Source organism: Bicyclus anynana, chromosome 1 (genome assembly GCF_947172395.1).
Source record: "Bicyclus anynana chromosome 1, ilBicAnyn1.1, whole genome shotgun sequence".
Lineage (NCBI taxonomy): Eukaryota > Metazoa > Arthropoda > Insecta > Lepidoptera > Nymphalidae > Bicyclus > Bicyclus anynana.
In genome coordinates, this window is record NC_069083.1 from 18,570,593 (window position 1) to 18,588,725 (window position 18,133).

At 35.9% G+C, this 18,133-nt stretch overlaps 2 protein-coding genes across 2 annotated transcripts; one reads left to right on the plus strand and one right to left on the minus strand.

Annotated features, from left to right (window-relative positions):
- Positions 1 to 3,441: 3,441 nt before the first annotated feature.
- LOC112048375 (uncharacterized) lies at positions 3,442 to 9,513 on the minus strand. The gene is made up of 2 exons (XM_024085884.2): positions 9,086 to 9,513; positions 3,442 to 5,782 (listed from the first exon to the last, which is right to left on the minus strand). The coding sequence occupies exons 1-2, from the start codon at positions 9,486 to 9,488 to the stop codon at positions 5,322 to 5,324; spliced, it is 864 nt and encodes a 287-aa protein (XP_023941652.1). The 5' UTR covers positions 9,489 to 9,513; the 3' UTR covers positions 3,442 to 5,321.
- Positions 9,514 to 17,055: 7,542 nt separating this feature from the next.
- On the plus strand, positions 17,056 to 18,133 carry LOC112048361 (uncharacterized). The gene has a single exon (XM_024085860.2). The coding sequence runs from the start codon at positions 17,388 to 17,390 to the stop codon at positions 18,066 to 18,068; it is 681 nt and encodes a 226-aa protein (XP_023941628.2). The 5' UTR covers positions 17,056 to 17,387; the 3' UTR covers positions 18,069 to 18,133.

Here is an 18,133-nt window from a genome sequence, read left to right on the forward strand (position 1 = left end):
CGGAGGAGGTTTTATTCGAAAATAGGATCATTATAGGTAAGGCCCTGATTGTTTTGAAAAATAAATAAAACCTTTAAATTGGAATGAAATGAAATGCAGCGTTCTTTTCTGTGGAATGCGTTCATTTTTTATTTTAATTTTTATTGAGTTGCGAATAGAGCGAGATTTGAAGACATGGGACATCCTGTCTTTTTCTCATGTGAAAGAAAAATAAAATTAAAAAGCGAGAATTTTAGAAACAATTGCCGTGAATAATCCATACTTAATTCTTTTAAAGAAATTCATTGTGAATTTGTGACCGTAATTTATGTTTACCCCTCATACTCATTATTCAACTTCACAGTAGTCGGAAATTAAGTTACCGGGTAAAAGCATCTCCCCTAACATCCAAAGTTGTAGCATTTTGTACCTACATTTGATTTTAAAATAAAATAAAACATTGAATACTGTACCAAGTAATTTTATTTTCTCGCAATCGTAGTGAAAAGAATTGTGCAGCACGCGGGGCTAAACCCATTATAAACTCTTTAGAGACTTTTAACGTTTCTATTTAGGCAGCCTCGCCTTCGGCTCGGGCCCTAAAAATACCTCGTTTGAAATGGGTTTTTTTAGCCCCTTGTATAACAATCTACTGTTTTTGTTATTTTTTGTCTGTCTGAAAGTCCGTCTTTTTTATTACCTATCTTTTTCATATTTTATTATATAAAAGTTTACATCGATTTTCACGCGGACGAAGTCGCGGGCGTCCGCTAGTCAGATATAAAGGTAAACCTATGTATTTCTTATGCTGGATCCAAAGATTTTATACTAGTAGATATGTTACTAACACGTCGGAATTTTGGCCTTATAGTTTTAATGTTCATTAAATAAGGATTCCAAAAATGTATATATTTTCAAACACTTCGTCACAGTTGCTATTTTAGGTCCAAAAGGGGTTGAATAAGTAAAAATCGTTACTTGTTAAAATTTGTTCCGCGCTCACTGGAGTAGCTAAATTCGGATCACTTTGCGGTGATTTGTAGGCACGTAACATATCTATAATATAAATCGATAAGATCTCATACTAATATCGGATGTTAATGACAATGTTTTTGTACAAACGAAAAGGAGATGTAAACCCACGTCTTACTAGACACGGGCATAAGTTAGTTATTTCTGCAGATCGTCTCCAAAGAGTAAAAAAATCTTTTGTAGGTTTGGGCGTACTCTTCTATGATAAGATCCCCAAGACTGTGATGGACCTGCCAATGTATAGCTTTAAGCAATGTGTTAAAAAACATTTACTTAGTCGAGGGTACTACAACATTGATGAGTTCCTTAATGATAAAGATGCTTGGAGGCCGTTGGATCAGCTTCCACCTTCACACAGGAAGTAAAACTATAAGAAATGTAAACAGTAATTGTTATCAATTGTAAATTATAATACTGTATGACTTTTTCAAAAGAGCAACTGTTGAGTTTCTTGCCGGTATCTTCTCAGCAGAACCTGCCTTCCGAACCGGTGGTAGAATCTTTACAAATAGTCAACCTTAGTGATTTTTGATTTTTTTGATTTTTTGATTTAATGACAAGTCGACAGCCTAAGATACCCCCCGAGGCACGCCCATCAACTTCCCAATTTCTGGCCTCGAAATTTTTACTGATAATTTTCTAGAAGAAGAAAGCACGTAATTACAGCAACATTCAAGTACACAAGTATTTTATAGCACGGACCCGGACTCGAACCCTAGAGCTCGTGATCCGGGGTTACATAGGCTACCCTCTGGACCAACTAGGTCTTCGAAAAGTAAAAAATCTTTCATAGTTGGGTGTACTCTTCTAGAACAAAATCCCCAAGACATAAATTTAAGAAATGTGTTAAAAACTTTTACTTAGTCGATGTCACTTGGAGGCCATTGGATCAGTGTGCCTAGTGGGAGTTTTCAATATTTTCATACTGTTACTATCGCGTTGACGTAAACGAAAATTTATATGGAATTGAAACAGTTGTGCAATAGTGCCACTAGATGGCTCTTTTTCAATTCCTTAGAAATTCGCGTTTACGTTAACGCGGTAGTAACAGTATCAAACTGCCACTAGGCCAAATCGTGCCAAGTTCCATTCAAATTCATTCAGTAGCTTCAGCGTGATGCTGGGTTAAAAAAAATATGGACAGACAGACAGACAAAAAAAAAATTATATATTCAGTATGGATGTACGATAAATAAAAAAGCAGCCAAGTGCGAGTCGGGATAACCCATGAAGGGTTCCGTAGCAGGAAGTAACATAAACTTCTTGCTCATTATATTATTTCATTACATTATATTTATACATCTTACGATAACGATTTATGATGTATTAAAAAAACTACAATCAAGATCTCGTTCAAACCAAGGAAGTTTGCAAAGTAATGTACGTCATAAATTTTATTTTAATTTAGAAATTGCAGGGGGGGGACACATTTTACCACTTTGGAAGGGTCAAGGGTCACTTCAACATCATTTTTGAAGACCTATCCATAGATACCTCACACGTATGGGTTTGATTAAAAAAAAATTGAGTTTCAGTTTTGAGTATGGGGGACCCCATCTTTTTTTTCTTCTATTTTTGTATGAAAATCTTAATGCGGTTTACAGAATACACATACTCACCAAGTTTAAAACTTTTGCTCAGTATAGCTCTTATAGTTTCAGAAAAAAGTGGCTGTGACATACGGACGGACAGACAGACAGACAGACATGACGAATCTTTAATAGTTCCGTTTTTGCCATTTGGATACGGAACCCTAAAAATAAGTGTAATAGCACATTAGAACCTTAGCACCCGTTCTTCATTGTATCGCCTCACGACAGCATGCGAGCGAGGCGATACGATGAGGGTAAGGAGTTGGTGTAGTGAACGAACGATAAATATGAATTAAAATACGAACTTCTAAGGAGACTCCATATTTATCATCATAATTACATGGAATACAAATCAATTTTGACCTTGATGGAAACAAACTTTTGCTCCAAGCTCAATATTGACTACGTTATCGGTTAGCTCTTAGGTAGTAGTTACTATTTTGCTGCCTTCGGGTCTTATCAGGCGATTCTTCTCGCTCGCCCAAACCCCCCGGTTGCTGAGGTACTTACCTTTACACAGCCTGCGGCACTACAATTAGAAAGAAAAAATACTACTTAGCTAATAGTTGTTCTAATACAATACCTACTTGAAGTCTGCAAACTCTTAATTGATATCTTTTCCTTCCATCCGGTCTTAAAGAAATTCTGAGGTAAATTTTTGTGTTGGAAGGTAGAAAAAATTTTTTTTTGTGTGTTTCTGTTTGTTTTACGAATTATTATATGATTTGTATGATGTACTCGTATTTTTACTTAATGTAGAATAATTATTATAGACTTTATTATCATTTGGGTAACATCAGACGAGGTGCAGCTGGTAAAAAAACAACTAATCACTTTATTTACTTGTCCATTTTAATCAACACATCGATCTAATACAACAATATAATATTTTTTTTTATTTATATTTAATTATACAAACATCAAGATAGTAGGTATACGTATACATCTAATAGAAATACACAGTATGTATTTATTCAACCAAGAATTTCATATCTATATTCGTATTTTCGTCACAAATTCTAAGTTGAATAAACCATAATGTATAAAATATTTAAAACATCCACAGATAATATAGGTATATAATAGAAAATAGTAATATCATTATCTAATTATACATATAATATCAATTGAAAATCAACCATTGATGGTTTTTGGGGTCCTGCCGAGGGTTTCATTCTTAAAAGTGGCCTTAGCTTTGAATTTATATTTTACACTAGGCGGAAAAGTATTGAGGAATATAGATTTAAAAAATTCTGGTATACCCCAGCATCCATCGGGATTGTTTTTGAAAATTGTGTGTAAGAGAGACGCAGCCTCCCATCGAGATAGGTGCGCAAGACAGTTGATTAGGAACCCGCCGTCGATAAAGCAGCTATTTTCAATTATTACATTTTAGATATCAACATTAATTATATTAAAAAGTTACAAATAATTACATGCATCAATAAATACATACATCTATATAAAATTGTCGTGTAGTCTTCCAAATACTAAAGCTTCCTTTTCTTATTTTATACTCATATTTCTCTTCTTATTTTTTCTACTTCTCTCCTCTATATAAGAGTTTAAAAATACTTCTTTTTAGCAACCGATTCAGACTCACGTTTCTCACTTCTTTTTTTCTCGTATATTAGACTACAGTAGTAATTTCTCTTATTTTTTTTGTTTTGTAAGTAAGAAAGCTAAGATCTATATTCTAAGTAAGTGAGGGACTAAATATAAACATCAAAACGACTAGTGATTATTTTCAGAAGAAATAGTAATTTTTCTTCATAATAAAATAATAGGCCGTGAGATATCAAATAAAAAAAACATTTATTTATGTTAAACGTTTGTAAGTATGAAATATGTTCTTTATCTATTTTGTAATAATCATAAAAATCATAAAATGGTCTCTATTATCAACCTATTAAAATAAACATCAAATCAATTAAAAATATAATTTACTTACACCTAACATATCCACCAGTAGGCATCGGATGACATTTATTACATAGAATCTCAATTTCGTATACATGTCAACTAGCAACACCAAAGCTAAAAATGGTAATCGAACGAAATCAAAAGAACTAAGTAAATACAAAATTTTGTTAAACTTCTTTTCGAGATGACAAGATTACCTAATTCGTTTTATTTATAATATATTCGTTAATTCTATATTCGTTTAAATAATAATAATATGTGATTAATAAAAATATGTTACTCGTAGGTGAATATATATTTACTATAATAATTTCGAAAAGAGTAGACACCCGTACAGTTAGGCGTCACAGCTAACACATAAATTTATAAACATTAACATGTATATTAAGTTTAGTAATAGCTTATTGGAACTACTTGGCAATCAACCAGCACCACCTCATCATTCAACGTCCAATCGACAAAATCCTTGTCATTTGAAGATTTGTGGCTCAAAGTCAACTTCGTATCCCACATTTGCGAGTCTCGCAGCGTTCGGTAGTGAAGTATTTCATTATGATTGGTATTAATTTCTTGGCTTACTGGGACCCGTGCGTTTGCAACGCGCAATCATTATAAGGCAAGTTTGTTCGTACGATCACCGTCAACGAGTGGATAGGTTGCGAGCGAGGTTCTAAGCTATGAAGTAGTATGTTCAAAGAAGTTTATATGAATTGCACATCGCGAGGTGATGCCGGTTGGGTGCCAGTGGCTCTAATGAGCTATGATCTTTAGGTCGCGTTGTAGTAAACATGAAGTTTATTCATCTTTCTTACAAATCTTTAGGCTCATCATCATAATGTTTTGCAAATTTTGCACGCACATCGACCATATCCCTACAGGCTCGAATGGTAAAGGTTTTGTCTCCACTTCTTGAGATACAGCCTCCAAATCAGCCTGCAAAGTTTTGGGTTGTAGCAAAATTTCATTTTCAGTATCCCCAGGCTTCGACTTGATATCCTGATCAACTTCATCCGACTTCTTATTTTCAAAGCCCCAAGGAGGAGGCGTATAATCTGGAGGATGTGAGTGGCGGCGACCGCGATAGGCGTCTTTGATGACAACCTTTTTTGGTTTGGGGTCATGCTCTACTTCTACCAGGACGGTTTTACCGAGTCGTACTAAAGTTCCTATTTCAGGTTCGCGGAATCCATACCTTATCTGAATTTGCTCGAGTGCACCGTGCATTTTCTTCATACACTTTTTCAGGTATCCCAAATCTGTTAAGAATGTTAAGCAGTTAGCATGTTAAGTTAATTTTTTTTTCTCTATTGTAAAGTACCAATTTGGTACTTCATAAAATTACGATCTAGCCTACTTATGTGACTAATTAGTAATTTAACTTTAACCTAAACTTATAATATATTATTATTATACTAAGATTATGTCCAATAACTTAATCTTAGTCTTTCACTAACTATTACGTTTTTAGATCACTTTGTTCACGTGATCTTCTAGTAGTAGTAAGTTAAAAGTGTGAAGCACTGTTAAGCATAAAAAATAAAGGATAACAGGCACAATCTGACCCGATTTGTGAAAAATTGCGCTAGATTTTGTAACCAAACCAAACTAGATTTTGTTTACTGTGGAAGTAAAAAGTTTTCATACTGTGTCTATCCCGTAACCGTAAATGCGAATTTCTAATGAATTGAAACAGCGCCATCTAGTGGCACTACTGCACGACTGTTTCAATTCCTTAGAAATTACAAAATGTGTGCCTAGTGGCTGTTCCCAATAAACAATAAAAAAGCTGATGCTAATGGGAGATGTCGTAAAAACAGCTTTAATTTTATGAATTGAATCTTTACGGCAACTATTATTTTTGATGACCAAATGGCGCAGGAATAGCGGGGCTGCCGGGGACGAGGGGCTGTGTGTTATTTTGTTGGTCCATCTACAATGAATTGCCCGATACTGACCACGCTGGGCATGCGGGTTGGCCAGCGCAGGGCCAGATTTCTCGCACCAGTGTCGCTGCTGCTCGACACCGGTCTGTGCCATTTAAAAATCTAGCCATTGTGAATGATATACCGCCATTGTATGTTAGGAGTATCTTTGCATGATCAGAAATGAGGAGATCCGCAGAAGAACTAGTCACTGACATAGCTCAACGTGCCCCCACCAGGTGGACTGACGATATCAAGCGAGTCGCAGGTATTCGCTGATGTTTGGAAGTCCCTACAAAAGGCCTATGTCCTGCAGTGGACGTCCATCGGCTGACATGATGATGACGATGATGAAATGTCACAGTGGGTAGTGGCCCACTAACTTCTACACCCAAGGTCGAGGGTTCGATTCCCACATAATCATGTTCTAGAGTGACCGTTACAGAATCAAACATTATCACTCTAAGCCGCATTTGCACAGAGTGGTGTGTCTACGTTCCCCTATAAGTAAGGACTACCTCTCCACAACAGTGGACCGTTTAGACTATAGATTGATAATTATAATGTAAATATGTTGTCCCATAAATAATTGATTAACACAAACGGATCAAACGCAAATGGAAGATCCATATAACTATCTAAAACTAATTTGATTAAGTTTGAAAAAACCGTAGAGTAACCGGGGTTTTTTGTCTATTCTGAGTCAGTTTTTTGTGTGATGTCACCCCTTTTAAAGGCTTCCACTGAAGACCAGCGCTGCAGCTAGCTGCAGCTTTAAGCTGAGTGGGAGACCTTTATTTGGTCAGTGCGCTTTTACTTTCACTTTTCTTGCTCTTTGTATAATATAAAAGCTTAGTTACCAAATAAAAATATTTATCTTTCTTTCTTTGTTTTTTAATGCAGTTAGTTTAATAATATACTGCAGGAAATAGTAGTCTGAGACGGATATGACGTCGCTCGATCTCGTTAGGTGGGGCGACTTGTTTTCGTAAAGAGTAGGGAGTTAGAAGGGGGTAGCGATCGGTTGGCGGGAACAACTTGCAATATAAGGCGCCCGTCGTCCGGCGTCCAGTCGGGTTCAGTATGCTCGTGGCGTTCGAACCGTCCACATTTCTTGTTGTGTAATTCTTTATAGATTGCTTTAAGTTAGGCAGGGAGAATCTCTGTCTAAATATTACTGATGGAATTACCAATGTATTAAGATGCTATTTATTAATAAATTAATGTTTTATTTATTTTTCTAGATAAAGCTTTGAGTTAACTATTGACTATTGTTCTTTCAAAACAATTAATGTCCTTTATAAAAGTTTAACCGGTCCACCACCGTGCGACCGGAAGATTTTGAACGAGAATAAAATGGTAACTGATTTTATCTTATTCGAGTCTTAAATTTTGAGTACCGGGAAGAGTGAGTATGGCTGTTTATCGTATATACATATAATATATATTGTCAGTATATGTCAACAGCCTAGACTGTCAATAGATGAGTCTATAAATACAAGCCTCGGACAAGAGGGGGAGTGAGTTGCACTTTGGTGCTACAGCAGTACGTACCACGAGGTACTAAGTAGATACAGTGTTCAACCAACTGGATGTGATAACCCGAGTGATCAACCGATCACCCAGACAGTGTGCTAACACTACAGTGAGTATACCTGTTTATCGTACTAAGTTAGAATACATTATTGTAATATTATATTGCCATTTTATTCTGGTATCTTTATGCCAGTGACTATATCTTGGAATACTATTGTAATATTTTGTAACTTCGTTAATAACTGCATAAAATTTACGAAAAGTTAAGCAGATGTATACCTACAGATCCCAAAAATTAAATTAAATAAAATTCAAAATATTGGTCACAAATGTGGTAAATCACATTACAGTTTTTTCAAAAATAATCAAATTAATTTTATTTTACCACTTGAGTTTAGTCCAATAATAATTATTATGGGACATTAGGGGACAGGGTGTGCCGGTATATAATAAGTTTATATAGCCTTTCTTGATGAGTACTCACTAGTCATTCCGCACCTAATAATTATTATAATTAACTTGTTCCTGTGTTAATGAAAATTTTGATTAATAAGCTTAGAACAATTAGATATGGTTAATAATTATATTTTATACCACATTTTGTAAACAAACCATACTTAAATTTAACATAAATAAGTTATGAAATGACATGTTTTCTACCTTCATTTCTAATTTGTTTGTTGGTAAACAATACTCATTAAGAAAGGCTCTAGTATAGTTGTAGGTACTATTACAAAAACCTCTTTGGTAATGGCTTTCTTTTAGTCGAGAGGGGACCTGGTTTCGATTTTCAACGCAGTTTTATATTTTCAAAATTGTATCAGGCCTAATCTGCTCAGCCCCCCCAGCCAAGTGGCAGGTCGATTCTCTTTTCTGCGATCGCTAACGCTTCGAAAACTAGGAAGTTGTATGTGAATGACAGATCTTGATCACGTGACCTGTCGATAGCAAATGTCATTCCCATAGGTACATCTTTCTAGTTTTCGAAGCGTTTAGAAAGATACCATCCGTAAAAAAATCAATTCAATATACACTTTCAAGTATGTCGCTGATTTAATGACTGGCTAATATCAGACTAATCATCAATAAAAAAATTGATACCTTTTTTGTCCATTTTGAGGCTGATAATCAATAAACCTGTCCAAACAAGCTTGGATCGGCATAGTCGTACTCTGCGCCACATAAACTTAGATAATTGGACGTCGCGTCTGCGCATCCACTTGCACTCCAGTATAGCGTCATCTCGTGGGTCCTTTTTACACGCCGTGATGATAACGTGTGGTGGTGCAACTTTAACATCTATATCTTCAGCTTTAAACCCTGGCATTTCTACGTTTATGTGGAACCAGGGCGGTGTCCGAGTGAAGTATACATCGTCATAATCGCATTTGACATTAATTGCAATCTGCGTATTCTGTCTTTTGTATATTACGGGTTTCGCCATGGTGGTGGTCTGGCGGTATCGTCGCTGGGGTGGTCTCGCGGTATCCTCAGATGGTTTCATCTCGCGGGACGATACGCGACTGTGAGCATCCGTGAGGTTTAAGGATGCAGCGCAGGGCGCATGTGTCGTGCGCAGACAGGAGTGACCTTGAAATACCGGCAGCTGCTAAAACTATTTGTTTATCTGATGATATGATTGTAATGCCGTCTTTTTATTTGACCAAGTAGTACAGTAATCTTCTTACAGTATTTTCATAAATTATTTATTATTTAATCGTTCTAAATAAAAAATGTATGTAGGTGGTTAAAGTAATTAAATGAAGACATTATTCGAAAGTAGGAATACTTAAAACATTTGTAGTTTTGTAGGTACACGCATCGACCAGATGGATAGGTGACTCGTAAATAAATACGCATATTTTTATTATAAAAAATGTGTCATTACCTAAACAGTAACAAAATTTAAAAAAAAATAAGACTAAATTTTAAAAGAACTTTTTGACTTGCGCCATCTAGTGAAAACTAACTGACACGTAAATCTTCTTACTCTCAATTAATAATTCTGTTTTTTTTTAATGCGGAATTAAATTAATAGTTTCATGTTGAACCACAATTAATTGAAAAGATTATACTGAAAGAGATACAAAATAACACGATGAATATTCTAGAACATTAAGAAATAAAGCGCCATCTGTTGATCAATAGATATAACTTAAAAAGCAGATGAGTACAACATTTTAGCCCTACATCAAAGCGAAAAGGAAGAGTTAAAGGTGTCGATGTACTATGTATGTTCATATGCAGGTTTCTTCCACCGTATCACCATACAAAACAAGTGATCTCATTTTGATGTAGCAATCCGGCTCAGTTAAGATATACTCCATTTTCTATCGATGAAATCGATGTTGTTGGTGGTATCTTTAAAATAATATAATATTTTTTTTTTAAAGGTAGAGGTTAACCTTTATTTAATTTAATAAAAGTTTATACAATAAACATTACACATAGAGTATAAAGATAATATTTAAAAATAAAAATATATCAAATTATAGTAATAGTAACAGTTTTGACAAAGCTTTTAAAGTTCTATCTATCCTCAGTATGTATTAATATTTATAAATACATACTGAGGATAGATTACTTAAATTAAGTTTAAGTTAGGTAAAAAAAAAACAGTTCAACCCAAATCCTAAAACACCCAATGAAAAAATAATGAAAATGAACAAAGTCAGTTATTGATCCGTTTCAAAAGATTACCAAAGGTTGTCAACAGCTTAGCACATGCGCGCGCTCGTACTTTCTAGAGTCACCGTGGTTTTTCTACTCACTACTAGATGGCGCTCTATATTTAAAGAGATTTTTACTCCGTGAAAAAGTGAAAAATATATCGCGCCTAATGTTCGGAACAGAATAACCACAGATTAAACATGACGATGATAAACGTGAAATCCTTTGAAAAAAACAAACTTCACGCGTCGTAACTTAACTTAACACTAACTACAATTACATAAATTAATACAATAATCAATAATTACCAATAAAAAATACTCTCATCTTATTTCTTAAGATTTTGTAAACAGTTTTAAAATATTTAAAAACTTAGGCGTCATTTTTCTTGAATACTGACTTGAGAATGTATTTGTTTTTGAACTTTGTATTATGAGCGGCTACGACACCGTCGTGTTTCGTGCGCTCTATTTGCCTATTATTCTTAATCTATGCCAACTACCTACCTCTTTATGTCAAGAGTGAAAAGGCGCCTTCTAGGCATTAGGCTGCATCATCGATTACTATCAGGCTATAATGCAACCAGGCGCAGCTTGTTTGCAAAAAATCTGTTGCTTAATGTTATGTGTATAGTGTATATATATTTAAACACATAGTTTTATGTGTACATATTTGTGTAGGTAATATATACACATAAAACTATGTGCGGGGTCGCCATCCCTGCATCTTGGGACCCCAACGGCCATCGGCTCTTCGAACTATGTGCCCCGCCACTTCAGCTTAAGCTTAGCCACTAGCCTTTAGCTTTTAAAAACCTCAATAGCTCAACGGTAAAATATTCAACTCAACGAATATTCTTTTTCAAAAAAAAAAGCTTCGCGTCACGTTGAGCTATGTTGACTTGATGACTTTGGTTCTTCTGCAGATCTCCTCATTTCTGATTCGATCACGCAGAGATACTCCTAACATAGGTCGTTCCATTATGTCCCCCCCCGGGAAAAAATTAAGGGCACTAAAATTCGATGAACGAATGACAACGTTATGTTTTTTTGTGCGCACCTTTCACGTTTTAATACTGATACACAAAATCCTTAATAATATAGGGTGTCCGGCCTTTTTATCCAATCGTTTGGCCTGACATTTGTGTAAGATGTCCGGCCGGTTGGTCAGGCTTTTAACTTCGTTGACCGGGCAACCCTAGGTAGGTAAGATAAACTGGTTTGAAGAAAAACAATTTATTATCAAAATGAATTCCAAGAAATACTTATATGTAGCTAAATACTTGGAAAAAAAGACAAAATATATGACTTCAAACACACATAAACAGGATATATAAAAGTTTATTATTCCCTTATTTGTGCGTATTTCTAAAGGTATGGTTATTATTTATAGCTTCATGGCATCTTCCAACAATAACAATGATATTTAGTAAGATTATTATCTATTTATTTTAATTCTTCCTAACAATGCTTATAAAATCTATACCTACCTATAATAAATATAGAGGTCAATTCTGTACATGATAAATATTTCCAAATTAACTATCAGGGCGGGTGACTAGTGATCGATACTGATGCCAAATATGCAATCAGTAAAATTTTTAGGGTAGGGGTAAGTAGGGGAGGGTAGCGTAGGTGTAAGGCAGGGATAGGGTAGGGGTAGGGTATGGATAAGTGGAAATTTTACATCGAGTTTCACGCGGCCGAAGTCGCGGGCGTCCGCTAGTCTATAATAATAAGTTTGTACGGGAAGCGAAAACTTTCCGTAGAGTAAACTGACTTAGATAATTTTGCATTTACAATATTCTATCGTTTGTTACAGAGACAATCGTTATCATCTTAAACCCGCCAACCCGCATTTAAGCAGCGTGGTGGGTTTGTATAAAATAGGCTGATGATTAAATTATTACACAAATACAATACATATAATCGGAAATTTCAAGTTAGCACTAAATGGTCATTTTGTTATCTATAAAGATTAATAATTTATAGATGTTTATGTAGGCTACTATTTAAATAAGGGTCATAACTCACTTATACAGTACCGCACGCGTATGGTAAAATAATTAATTGGTACATAAATTACAAACTTAACTTTGCATATTATGTATATACATCGCTTACGTATTTCTCCCGCAAAGTAGCGTTACTGTGTTCCAAACAGTAAATAGGTAGGTAATTAGTATAACACCACGTAAATGTCCCTTGACAGCTAAGAAGATGGTCTCACGGTGCCTCCTTTTGTGAGACCGTCATCGGCTTCAAGGATATCTCGAAGCAGGAAAAAGAGCGGGCACCCGCTCCGCAGAAGAAAAATCGGTGGCAGAAGGCGCTGATATGCGCACCTCCTTAAGTTATAGACAGGCTTGTCTTGGTTATAGACCAAATGCGCCCACTTTAATATGACGTGGGCGGATAATTGTGCCTCTCAGTATATGAACTCATCTGACTGACCAGGGACAGTTGAGTTTTACAAAGCCGAGCGTAAACTGCGCAGTATCCGACCGGTATGCATGTTAAAGCATTTGTATTGAATAGCTTTCGTGGTACGGGTGTAGCGTTTAGCGGCGTTGTAATGAGATGCGACCTTAGGACTTTATACCTACTAACATCCACTGATTCACAGTTCAAATGACATTGTTATTATATTGTTTATCTTATTGGTATTTTCACATGATGAATGACTCGTTATATAGTTCAAAGTTGCTTCTTATAAATTATATTTTTAATATAACTGCTCACTCAAAAAACTTCAAGTACCTATTCGAATCAACGATATTTTATATTATAGACATGTTACGTGCCTCACCGCAAAAAGTGATCCTAATTTAGCAACTCCACTAAGCGCACACATGCTCAATTTTGTGTTTATTTACATTACATACTCGTATTTATGTAGCCGTGATATGACCACTGCCTCCGATTCCGGAGGGTGTGGGTTCGAATCCAGTCCGGGGCATGCACCTCCAACTTTTCAGTTATGTGCATTTTAAGAAATTAAATATCACGTGTCTCAAACGTTGAAGGAAAAACATCGTGAGGAAACCTGCATACCAGAGAATTTTTTTAATTCTCTGCGTCTGCCAATCCGCATTGGGCCAGCGTGGTGGACTATTGGACTAACCCCTCTCATTCTGAGAGGAGACTTGAGCTCCGTAGTGAGCCGAATATGGATAATGATGACTCGTTTTTAAAATAACACAACTCGACATTGTCTTTGTAGGCAATATTTAGGTATTATTTGTTTAAATAACTTTCGTTGTTTAATAAGCGATTAAATTTAATTAAGACAATAATTATGCATGTAATTAACCGCCTCAGTTGAGATGCGCTGGTGCACTATCTCTAATATAAAATATCGTTGATTTGAATATATCAAAAGGTATCCTTATGTCCCCTGTGTATAATCTATCTCCATTCCAAATTCCAGACAAATATGTTCAGTAGCTGAGACGTGAATGAGTGACAAACAGAAGTACATACTTGCACACACACAAACTAATTAGTTCAACACTCATGACTGCTTGATGGTGCAGTTTCGTCATCAAGAAGCCTAATCATCATCAGCCTATTTTAACAGTAAAGCCCAGGCCTCCAAGCATCTTTAAGGCCCAGGCCTTAAAGATGCTTGGAGCCCGTTGGATCAGCTTCCACCCACCACCTTCACATAGGAAGTAAAACTATAAGAAATGTAAACAGTAATTGTTATCAATTGTAAATTATAATACTGTATGACTTTTTCAAAAAAGCAACTGTTGAGTTTCTTGCCGGTATCTTCTCAGCAGAACCTGCCTTCCGAACCGGTGGTAGAATCTTTACAAATAGTCAACTGACGTGTCAAAAGTGCTTGTAAACTGAGCCTACTTGAAATAAATGATTTTTGATTGATTGATTGATTGCTTATGCTGTTCACTCACCATCCAATAAGTTCACGTGCCTGCAGTGCTATAGGCAGGACATCCGACAAAACGGATCGTGTGATGTTGATCTGCATGATGTCATGCGCATCGCGACCAACATACTATCAGTTTTGTCGGATGTCCTGTCGTTAGCGCTGCAGGCACGAACCCGCACGCACCCGGGATCGAATCCAGAAAGTCGTGCTCTGTAGCCACATAGACTTACCACCACTGGACTAGCGAGGCAGTTTAGCAACGAAGCAGTTCTGATCCTAACCTGATGAATGATTATTTGAGTCTAGCTTATAAACACAGTCCATACAGCTAAACTACAGCTAATATTGCTTTTATATCACAATTTGCTCTTATAGTGTCTCTTATTTCACCAATTTCAATATTGTTATGTATTTCATTACACACATATGCCGTAATGTAAAGAAAACGCCCATGTGCTGTAATGTAATTGAATTTGTCATCTTTGTAAAGAGTTTTTATGGCAGAAAAGTGCTCACCATTAAAAAAATAAAATTAACTTTCTAAAAAAAAAAAAATATTCTTTCATTTTTATAATTTTTACATTAAATGACACAATAATTTTATTTTACTTTATTAATAAGAATGGCTATTTTTGGTGCATTTGCCAAAAAAAAAACCGCACACGCACTGTGCAAAAACGACAATGTCATCATATTATAGGGAACATGCAAAGACGGAAATTCCTTTTCAGAAAGTGTGTTCAAAGTGTGTTTCCTCCCAAATGTGTAATAAAACGTCGAACGACATACGCGCGCTTTGATAATTACAGCTTCTGCTTCCTTACTATAGCTCTCGCCTACGGCTCGAACTTTCAATATTGCCTCAGCTGTCATTTTCAACTTACAGTATCATAATACTTGGAAAGCAGTCCATTTGTATTATTTGATAACATTATTTGTAAATATAGCTATTGTTAACTTATAAGTTAATGAGTCACAAGAAACAGATGTTGTGTGTATAGGTGGTGTCATAAAAAAAGTGTGCCGGCGACCATCGTTACACTTTATTAAGGTGACATCCAAATTAATATCATAAAAGCGGAATGAAAAATACGGAAATCTTACATAAAAAACACTTCATTGGTGATATCCAATGATATTAAATACTGTTAGATGTGTTACTAGCGCATGAGGCATTCAAAAGAGGAAAATAGTCAAGTCAACGTTAGTTGTGGTCAACGAACGTTATTTAAACAAATAATACCTAAATATCGTCTACAATGGTGAGTTGTGTGTTCAGGAAGTGTAAAAACTATATATACATAAATATAATATCATGGAATTAAAGAAAAAATTGTGCATGTGTGCACGTCAGTGTTGTAGCCTATTATTCGGATCACTTTTTGCGATGATTTTATAGGGATGTAATGTAACCGATCTATAATATAAGATTATCATTGGTGATATCCGTATGAAAATCTAAGTTGTTCAGTAGTATCATTATTTTATACGTTCAGAGTTTATTGCGAACAGACAGACTTACACGGCGAAGATCTTTGTTTTGTAGTATGAATAGAATCAGAATCAAATTAGAATTTTAGAATTTAAATTAATTAATTAATTTTTTGGATCGTGCCGCGTTGCAAGAACCAGCTCATGACTGAGGGCGCCGTATGGTTCGAAACTAGTCGGGCATACTCCGACCTAATATCACGTGAGTTTTAGCCGTGTTTCAGAATCAAATTAATTTATTTGCAAGAAACATTACATTTAATCATAAAAAGATGTTGTTATGTAATAAATTAACAATGTTCCATCATTAATAGTGTAAGTAGGTACTAAGTATATTGTTAATGATATTGTTCATAAAATTGAGAAACCGATTTATAATGATAACATAAACAACAACAAATAAACAAAAATATTAACGTTGATCGCCGAAACTGTTGTTTTTTTGCAAAATTTCGTAAATAAATAGATTGAAATTCTCAGTATGAGTACTTAATCATCATAGAACAAACATTAGGCTCCTTACAAACGGGGACACTTTGTAGAAGCAAATAAAGATGTTAATGACGACCATTTAATAAAAATTTAAGATTTATTTCGCTAATATCAGACATTCGTGACTTTGTTCACTTAGAAATCAGGTTTTCCCTATATGACAACATCCTCCTACTAATCCCCTATGGTACGATGAAATTGCGGCGTCCAGGTGCGTCCGCGGTTGCCATCTTAGGTTTTAAGGTCACTGGCGCTGGCGTGCACTGCTACTTTATGGTGTACAATAAAGTGTACTTCTTATTTTCTTCGTTTCGATCTTTCTTTCTTTGACTACATTTTATGCTACGTAATGACGATAACGATTGGCCCAATTAGCATTTTAATGAAACAATGCGTTTAATTAAAATTCTAATTAGGTAACTATCATTTTGTTACAGACATTCCTATTATAGTTTAGCTCTCTGACATACGGTAACCATGTCTGCGCGGCGCCTTACGTGTGTTAAAGATAAGAGCACTGCGTTTATTCCTTTGTAATTATAAAACGAAACAATTAAACAAATGTCGAGCTAACGATAAGGCATAACAACTCAACGAGTATACAGTCAAACTTGTCTTGTGGTTATTACCCAGAAGTATCCAACGGTTGGTGCATTAAACGAATTTCTACCCTCTGATGGTCGCGTAGAACCTAATTTCTAAATAATCGCATAGATAGTCGACCTCTGTAAACTGCGAGTAAATGTTTGCCCACTCTAGAATGTACTGAACGATAAACTCTGACCCATCATCGGTTATATATAAAGGCTCTAGGTACTCTACGCGTCTTCAGTTATTAGTGAAACGTACAAGCAATATGATCGCGATTTTGTTAGGGCTGATAGCCTGCGCCGGCGCAGCGCCTTCGTGGCGCAACCGCTACCACTCTCACCTGTCTCCGTTCGATGGCAGCCTCGATAGGTACCTCAACGAGCAGATGTTCGACACGAACATGTTTTTCGAAGAGATGAACAGAGAAATGGCGCAGTTGGAGACGGTGTTGGCGGAATTCACCAGCCGTTTCCCGACCCTGTCGTCCTCGGAGAAATTTGAGGGTAACGAGTACAAGATAACCATCCCCTTGACAGGGTTCAAAGAAAAGGATATTGTTGTGAAGGCGAGGAAAGGTATGATAATGATTCAAGCGGTGCACGTCAACGAAGGTAACAACCAAAACAGTTACCTGGACATGAGGACGCTCCCGCAGAATGTGGGTGAACAAGGAACCTGGTCTTACGAAAATGACGTGCTCAAGATAGTCCTTCCGGTTAACCAAAACGCTGGCAGCAACCCTGTCACCGCCAGCCCGATACCCGACCGCAGTATCGAGGAGACGGAAAATTCAAAAGACGTTGAACCAAATGTCGATATAGATCTCGTCAAAGCAGACGCTGGCAAGGCCAAGGAAATACAGACCAATGAGATCCCCAACGTGGAGGCCACGACTTATGCTGTCGATTTAAAAGGCGAAGTTGAGTTTGTACCTGTACGATATTAATTCATAAAAAGTCTTTGTAATTGTAAATTAGTGTACATAATAAACGATTTATAAAAAACTGTAAA

What these genes read in the sequence shown, in the direction of transcription:
- LOC112048375 (XM_024085884.2), bottom strand. Translation starts at nt 9,488, where the DNA reads ATGAAACCATCTGAGGATACCGCGAGACCACCCCAGCGACGATACCGC. An exon ending in CCTCAAAATGGACAAAAAAG is followed by an intron (nt 5,783 to 9,085) that starts GTATCAATTTTT and finishes CATTCTTAACAG; the next exon opens with ATTTGGGATACCTGAAAAAG.
- LOC112048361 (XM_024085860.2), top strand. Translation starts at nt 17,388, where the DNA reads ATGATCGCGATTTTGTTAGGGCTGATAGCCTGCGCCGGCGCAGCGCCT.